The 7,702-nt window shown below is 50.3% G+C and overlaps 1 protein-coding gene across 2 annotated transcripts; it reads left to right on the forward strand.

Annotated features, from left to right (window-relative positions):
- Positions 1-657: 657 nt before the first annotated feature.
- On the forward strand, positions 658-7,248 carry LOC119095505 (ubiquitin-conjugating enzyme E2 S-like). Of its 2 annotated transcripts, none has more exons than XM_037218346.1 (6): positions 658-873; positions 1,102-1,145; positions 3,347-3,494; positions 4,455-4,645; positions 5,099-5,227; positions 6,597-7,248. In XM_037218346.1, the coding sequence occupies exons 2-6, from the start codon at positions 1,137-1,139 to the stop codon at positions 6,726-6,728; spliced, it is 609 nt and encodes a 202-aa protein (XP_037074241.1). In that variant the 5' UTR covers positions 658-873; positions 1,102-1,136; the 3' UTR covers positions 6,729-7,248. The 2 variants fall into 2 exon arrangements, with proteins under 2 accessions (XP_037074241.1, XP_037074240.1); XM_037218345.1 differs by having other exon boundaries at positions 658-801.
- The last annotated feature ends 454 nt before the right edge of the window (positions 7,249-7,702 follow it).

A 7,702-nucleotide genomic window follows, 5' to 3' on the forward strand; every position in this document is an offset into this window, starting at 1 on the left:
CGAGATACTTCTACTAGTGCATCACGCCCTAAACATGCTTTGAATGCTAGGATATGTTGCACTCCTGTAAAACAAAGGAAAAATCCTGCATTAGTCGTCAGCCATCAGCTGATTACATCGTCCAGCCGGCCAATCGCAAATACGTAAGCGAAGGACGAAGTCGTGGCTCGAAGGTGGGGTGCTGGATATGGTCGAGCAGACCGTGATACAAACAAGGCTAAATCGCAAACACTATCAGATCCTTTACTGGCACCAAATCATACGCTCAATTTTATGTTCATTTCAACTTCTCGCAGTATAACAACCATATCAGCGATAAGGTGCGCGAAGCGATCATGTATTTGCAATGTGCCATAGTTCCACATTGACTTGTATGGGTCAATGAAGAAATCTGCATGCCACTAATTTGGTAGCATTGACGTAACGTACTATGATGAGCACCAGAACAAAGGTAGCCAAAATTTGAACAACATCGATGAATGTATAGATTTGAGCAAGAAGGTAGTTTTGATTTTGTTTATAAGCATATTGAGAACATGTGATAGGTTTTCTCTCACAAAATCCGAATATTAATTTAAGATGTCGTCACTCTACGTCATTTGGTTAACAGCATTTGAAAATGTGCATCGTATGTTATTCCCTTGTACCTGAATCCATTCAACGGTCGCTGACAGCCGACGATGCGCAAAACGAGTGGGTGGAGTACGTTGGTGGTCCGGTGTCATCGAACGAAGAGCGAGTAGATCGAACGGCGACGTTTTATTCTTGTCTGTCTCGAAGAAAACGTAATAAATACCCTGTGTAGGTACCTTACACTCTTCAAATGCGTTAATGGCCTGTGTGATTGTGTATCGTACCGGTGTGAACATACAGGTAACGATTTCGAAGCTTAAGATTACGTAAAGGGAACGATGAAGTTGTTAATATGTGCTGAATAAATGTTGGCAGAACTATTTTCTAGGACGATATTTTGTTAGCAGTCTGAATTGGGTTGTGTATTGTTGCTCAGCATATCCAAGTCCTGTTTTGTTGTATGTGGCTCTAATTTCAGTGAAAATTATTGAATAAGGACATGTTAATCTTGTTCTTTCTGTGTTTCAGAACAAATCCAAGTAATACAAGAAACTTCAGAAGGAATGGCTACTGTAAGCAGATTCTGTCTATACGATTTTTCGTTATTTTACCTTATAAAAGAAAGCTTTGTCCATCCTGTTCAAGTACCTAGGTAGCATGCATGTACCTACTTGCCTTCATATATGCTGGTTTGCAGATGATAACATGTTACATTGCAATAGCCATGCAGCACAATTTGGTTTGGGTGTCAGGCTTGCAGGTTACAGCATATGTGCATTTGCATGGATATATGGTGCTTAGACATGTGGTACAAAAATTTGCAAGGCATGCTAGGCATTATACATGTTTTGGTAGTGCAGCTGTTGGTTACGTGTGACTGGTTAAAAACTATCGATAGATTGCACTTTGGCTGTAGTTAGGAAATGTTATTGAGGTGTCAGCGGAAGATTGCTACTATATTTGCTTTAATGTCTCATCAAAGGGTTGCTGCTGTATTTGCTTTTAAGGTGACAGCTTGAGATTGCTGCTATATTTGCTTTTTAGGTGGCAGCTAAAGGTTGCTTTTATGTGCTTGTAGAATATGTTTTATATCCAAAGGCCAAGTTACTTTAATAAGAGCAAATGTAAATCAGTTCTTTGATTATTGATTGATATTATTACTGCTTTTCATGTTGTATGCTAGCTACCTTTAATTTTTTACTATGAACATTTTTGCAGATAAAGAATTGCTATTTGGATGTCATTGCAGCTCAGTCAGATGCTGAGCATACATGGTGTCACCCATCTCTCACCATGGCAAGGAAGGGTGGGCACCTCAGGGATTAAAACCCAGTACTTATGGTTTCCTGACTGATTAAGACATAGTGCAAGCTTATGAGGGCTAAGTAACATAGTAATAGTGATATCATTCCTCACCACAAACTTAAACACATACTATATCCAGTCAAAGCCCTGCTTATCCTGTATGCATGCATCTTGCTTCAGTTTAAAATGGTGATCAGTACATGATAAGTGTGTGAGGAAGGTGTACAATCCCAAATTATAATTGGTGTAATGCATTGCAGAAACATGCTGGTGCTTGGTCTATTTGATGGGAGTGTGTGATGCTCAGTGGTGTCAGTATGTGTGTTTATTTTGCTTTCTTTGAGACTTCTGATTTTCATTTTGTTCTTTATATTCTAGATGTATATTTCCTGCCAGGCTTGGGATTTACTTCAGTTTTTTATCATCTGGACTTGTAACTATGGACTGATCTTGATAGACTGCATTGACTAATACTGAAGCTGGCTAACTTGACTGTACCTGAACTTGACTTTCATGGATACATTTGTTACACTTTTCTTGACTTTTGACTTTCCTTGACTTGACTTTTCAAGATGCTCCAAACCCATCTCTGAATTGAGCATCAGCAATGGTGGTCATTGCATGAGCCCTGGCTACCCACACCATCCTGTCATGGAATCCCCAGTCAGAACAAAAGTTCACATGAACAGAATGAGTTCATGTTTTCGAGCAAAATCATAACTTGTTGCCATGCTGACTATGTACAGATACTGCTACTTAATGGTGAGTGACTGTGCTAAAAGTTAGTTCCTTCTGTAGCCTGCTGTGACTGTGCTGCTCCTGTCTTAGCTTGGCCCATGATGAACTTAGTGGAGTGCATATATCTGAGCTAACCCTTTTGGCATTAAACAGGAGAGACCGCCCAAAACTGCATATGTCCCCAAACTGAACCTAATCCATTTTCATGGCCACAAAAGTGATCAGTGGTGTTGAATTAATTCAGCTGGCAGTTCCCTACTCCCATGCATTTTTTTAACCACTGTTGCTCTATATCTGGCTCACTTCTCCTTGCCACCTACCACCCAGAGAGATGTACTCCTCTGTAGCTTTCCTGACTTCCCATGACCCAACCAACATGGCCTTTTGATCTTATCTTGACCTGTTAGTCTTGGCATGACCTTTTGATTTTATCACAACCTTTTGACCTTACCATGACATTTTGACCATAGCATGACCTTTTGGCCCTATCAGGACCTTTTGACCTCATTGTGATCTTTTGACCTTATGACATTTTGACCTTATCATGATCCTCTGACAACTAACATGACTTTTTGATCTGCCTGACTCACCCATCATTGTCAGGGTATTCACCAACCCATCAACGCTACACTGTCACTCAACCATGGCCAACAAAATGTCCCCGGGCGGGAGTCGAACCCCAGACCTCTCACTCGGATCCCAGCACTCTGACCTCTTCGCCTGCCGGCAGACGTCGAACGTGGAGAACCTGTCGCCGCAGACGATCCGTCAGGTGGCGCGCGAGCTCGCCGGCCTGCAGACGTCGCCACCCGAGGGCATCAAAGTGCTCTTCAACGAGCAGGACGTCACTCAGGTGGAGGCGCTCATCGACGGACCCGGTGAGGGGCCTGTGCCGTGAGAGGCTGCAGCACCTCTGGTGCAGGGTGCGCGCGTCTGATGGGTTGCCGGGAGAGTGCGTGCAGACACTGAAGAGGATGTGCTGAGGCTGAGGACTATGTGGGCGGATCCTGGAGTGAAAGTGTGTAACTACTGTCATTGATAAAAAGAATGTGGTTTAGGCTGTTTTTGTTCATTTCCTAGGTGAGTGTGCACCTTAAACTCTTAACTTATATTTTAACAGCAGTATTTTCTCAAACTGTTTGTCATTTTCATTAACAATAGTGAGTGCTGCATGCTGATTGATTGGCACTGCTCAATGAGAAAGATCATTTGTGGTTATCAGCAGGTTGGGTCTAATAATTTGCTTTATTAACTGACATAGATCCACTTTTTTAAGTTTGTTTCTGGTTTTGGTGATACTTTCCACGATGGAGGCAATGTGTTTTTGGGCCGCAAACATAACAACCAGCCCACCTATGTCATTGAGGTTTGTGCCTGGCATAAATGAAGCAAGTTTTATGTGATTTTAGCCAAATGAGGAGTCAACTACCTTTGTCAAACTTGGTCGCTGATCGCGGAAAATAAAGTGAGCAGCATCAACTTGGATTCAAGTTGATCTTGTTCTCAGAGCGGAAAGTCCAAGAGCAAAGTGTGATGTGTTTTTCAAGTGGCAATCACATGAGCAGCCTGGACTTTGGCAAACGGGGTTGTGGACGTTGAAAGGTTGTCTTGCTTGTCATAGCTAGTGGTAAGATGTCAGATGTCAGGTGAGATATAAGATGTCAGACGCGGGCGTTGCAGTGTCACAGCCATCGCCACTATCAAGGTTACAGCCGAGACGCTGTACGTGGGCGGCGTACTCCGGGCGGAGCTGACCGCCGTTGCCATGGTTACAGCTGGGGCGCCACATGCGAGCGGCATGCTCTGGGCGGAGCTGACCGCCGTTGCCATGGTTACAGCCGGGACGCCGTACGCGGGCGGCGTGTTCCGGGTGAAGCTGGCGCTCAGTCGCGACTTTCCCCGTTCGCCGCCGAAGGGGTTCTTCATCACGCGCATCTTCCACCCGAATGTGGCGGTCAACGGCGAGATCTGCGTCAACACGCTGAAGAAGGACTGGAAGGCGGACCTGGGCATCAAGCACCTGCTCCTGGTAATGGACGCTGCAGCGTCACTCCTGAGCGTGCCCCTGGTGCACGCGCCGGCCGGAGCTTGGTAGCACAATCAGCTCGGTGGCTTCGTTGGTGCCCTCTAGCTCGATGGCTCGGTAACGCTCGGTGTATACCACTGATCACATAATTCTGACGAGTTGATGATCCGTTGCTGGATTGCCTGTGTGTCTGGCTTATAAACAGTGCGTCGATCATGCACGAGCCGGAGCGTGCCGTGTGCAGGGGGCGCACAGCCAGCCGCTTTGCACGAGTGCGGCTTTCGTGACGCAGCCCTGGTTAACCCATGTAGCCTCGCGACTCGGCATGCAGAGGTAGATACGCCGCTGGCCAAAGCGCGTGGGCCACCCAGCGTGTCATGTGATGCCGTGTCTGACCGGGTGGCGCGTACCCCTTCTGACGCGACCCCGTCTGACCCGCGCGATGCCTGCTGGCAGACCATCAAATGTCTGCTGATTGTGCCCAACCCCGAGTCGGCGCTGAACGAGGAGGCGGGCAAGATGCTGCTGGAGCGCTACGACGACTACTGCCAGAGGGCGCGCATGATGACCGAGATCCACGCCCAGGTCGGTCCGGGGCTGGCGCGGCGTCTCAGGGAGGTCAGGGAGAGCCCTCATCCATGCCGGTGAGGGAGTCAAGGATTCTGGCTGGCTGGCCAGGGGGGGGGGGGGGCATGACAAATGGGTCAGCAGCAGTCCAAGCCCAAACTGGTAAATGTGCTTCATGCACTGCAGTATTCATTACGTGATTTATTTGTGCAGAATGGCGTTTGTTATGTAGCAGTGGGACGCCTTCCGCCGCGTGCGACGAGTGGCGCGGTAATAGACGACGGTGGCACTGGCATGCAGACTATACCTTGACGTAAGCAAATGGAGCCGTTCTCTGGGAACTCACGTAATTAGATGGGGTCACGTCTCAGCGAACTGGCCTGCATGCCTCGACCGCTTTTATGGCCTAGGAATTCCAGGCTTGCGCCCCAGCATTGGTCAATCGAGATTGGAACTGGAAAAGTGGCGTGGTCCGCTTCGTAGGTGATTGATGGTATTACTGAGTTGGTCATCACTCAGCTTCAAGTGTTGGGCAAATGGTACGCTCGCCAGCACAATAGGGTCAATTTAGCATTTTTGTCTTTGCTTCACTGGGTTGGTCAGCATTCAACTTCAAGTGTTTGGTAGATGGTACGTCCGCCAACACAATGTCAATTAAGAATTTTTGTCTTCTTTGATTCCCTAGTCTTAACCAGGTATTCCAGGTGTTGTGATGCGTTTTACTGCTAGGACGTCCATGGTTTGTGCGACCGTGCGCGCAACCAGCGGAACGGAACAGAGCGACCTAGCCACTGCGATGTCATATATTGCTTTTCGTCGGCCGGTTTTTATCATGTGTCGGCAGCGCGTCGTCGTGCCGTTTAAACCCCACGGGTTGGCAGCATAAGTGTCCGAGGTCATCTGGTTTTGATCCGTGGTCTGTTTCGCCGCGGGTTATTTTTCGTTTTCCTTGGCAGTTGAGGAGCTCCGGTGATGTCTGGGTAATAGTCCACTGTTTAGAGAAATCCACGCCCACTTGACAGTTTGCTGGCAAATACTGCGAAAGTTTTACAGCACGAGCTGCAATAGGTTCTGCTGCCTGTGGTGACAACTGCGTGGTGATGTGCTGCAGCTTCCGTTTGCTTTGCTGAAGGAGAGACTTCCGCTGTGTGCCGTTCGCGTGGTGCCGGCTCGTGGTCACGTTAAGTTTCAGCCAATTAAAACCGTGTTACACTAATTTAGGTCATTCTAATAAGTATGTAGGTTTCATAACATGTTGGTAGTAAAAAAGTGAACTTTTCTGAAAACAGCCGACGACTCCGATTGCGGTCAATCTGGACCGACGCGATCGGCCATCCCGCCATCTCACGGCCGGACAGCAGAACTTAAGTGTTGTGCCGCTCCACAGGTGGCGCGTGGCAGCAAGGCGGCGGAGGAGGGCGAGCCGACGGCCAAGAAGCACGCGGCGGAGCGGCCGCCGGCGACCGGCGACAAGCGGCGCCTCAAGGACAAGACGAGGCGCACCCTGAAGCGGCTCTGAGCGGCGTCGTCCGGAGAGGCCGGTGCCGCGCCGAAGGGCGCCGGCGGCAGCCGCCGGCGCCGCCCGTACAAAGTGGTGGCCCGAGCGCCGGGGGAGGGGAGGAAGGTGGGGCGCCGGGTGTCTCAGACGCGCTGCGGACTGGCGGATTTCGCGCCAGCATTCTGGGGCGCTTCGGCCGATTGGTGTCGTTTTACAGGTCACCGGGCGGCGGCGGGCGCGCCTGTTTGGCTGTACCCCAGGCAATATTGAGCGCCAGATTTTGGCGCGATGACCGCGAGCGAGCGGCGCGATGGGGCGGTCGCGCGGCGTGCGTGGAGATCGTGCTGGCTGGAGGCAGCGGCTTGTTTTAGAGCCTGTCGTTACGTGCAGCATTTCCGTTTTCGTATTCGCTTGTGTAATTTCTCACCTCCTCGAAATCGGGCTCGCGGGTCTGGCCCCCACTGCCAGCTCCGTGTGCCGCGTTTTAACTGGAGCGCTGTTGGTTCGCGACCTTCCAGCCTGCCCTTCATCCCGGTCATCTACAAGCGTCGCGCTCGGCGAGCGTGGTCGCGCCGCGCGTTCGTTTTCGAGCGCCGTGGCCGGCGGCGGCTGGCGTCTGGCCGGCGTCGCTGTTCTGGTCGCGCCTGCCGGCATCCGCAGAGGGAGCGGTAATACACGTGCGTGTGAGACGTATCTGGTGCCAGCCGGTCGGTCGACGGACGGGGAGGAGGCGGCGCTCGCCGGGAGCCGAGAGCCGCTCGGGGTCGGGGCCGGCCAGCTGGCGAGCGTGCGAAACGGCTGCCGATGCGCCGTCGGTGCGGCAGCGCGTGCTGCCGCTGACCCGGCTCACAGGAACAGGACCGGTAGCGGATCCCCATGGCAAGGTGAAGCCGGCACTCACAGGAGATATGCGGTGACCAAGACCAAGGGGTACGCGATTCAAATCGCGCATCAGTTGGACATTGCACTTGTTCATGAGATGCATCTCGAAGTAT

The sequence above is a fragment of the Pollicipes pollicipes genome, unplaced genomic scaffold, assembly GCF_011947565.3.
Source record: "Pollicipes pollicipes isolate AB1234 unplaced genomic scaffold, Ppol_2.1 Scaffold_4219;HRSCAF=4965_pilon_pilon_pilon, whole genome shotgun sequence".
NCBI classification, from domain to species: domain Eukaryota; kingdom Metazoa; phylum Arthropoda; class Thecostraca; order Pollicipedomorpha; family Pollicipedidae; genus Pollicipes; species Pollicipes pollicipes.

Coding starts and splice junctions, on each gene's coding strand:
- LOC119095505 (XM_037218346.1), top strand. Junction 4,646..5,098: donor GCATCAAGCACCTGCTCCTG/GTAATGGACGCT, acceptor GCCTGCTGGCAG/ACCATCAAATGTCTGCTGAT. Junction 5,228..6,596: donor TGACCGAGATCCACGCCCAG/GTCGGTCCGGGG, acceptor GCCGCTCCACAG/GTGGCGCGTGGCAGCAAGGC.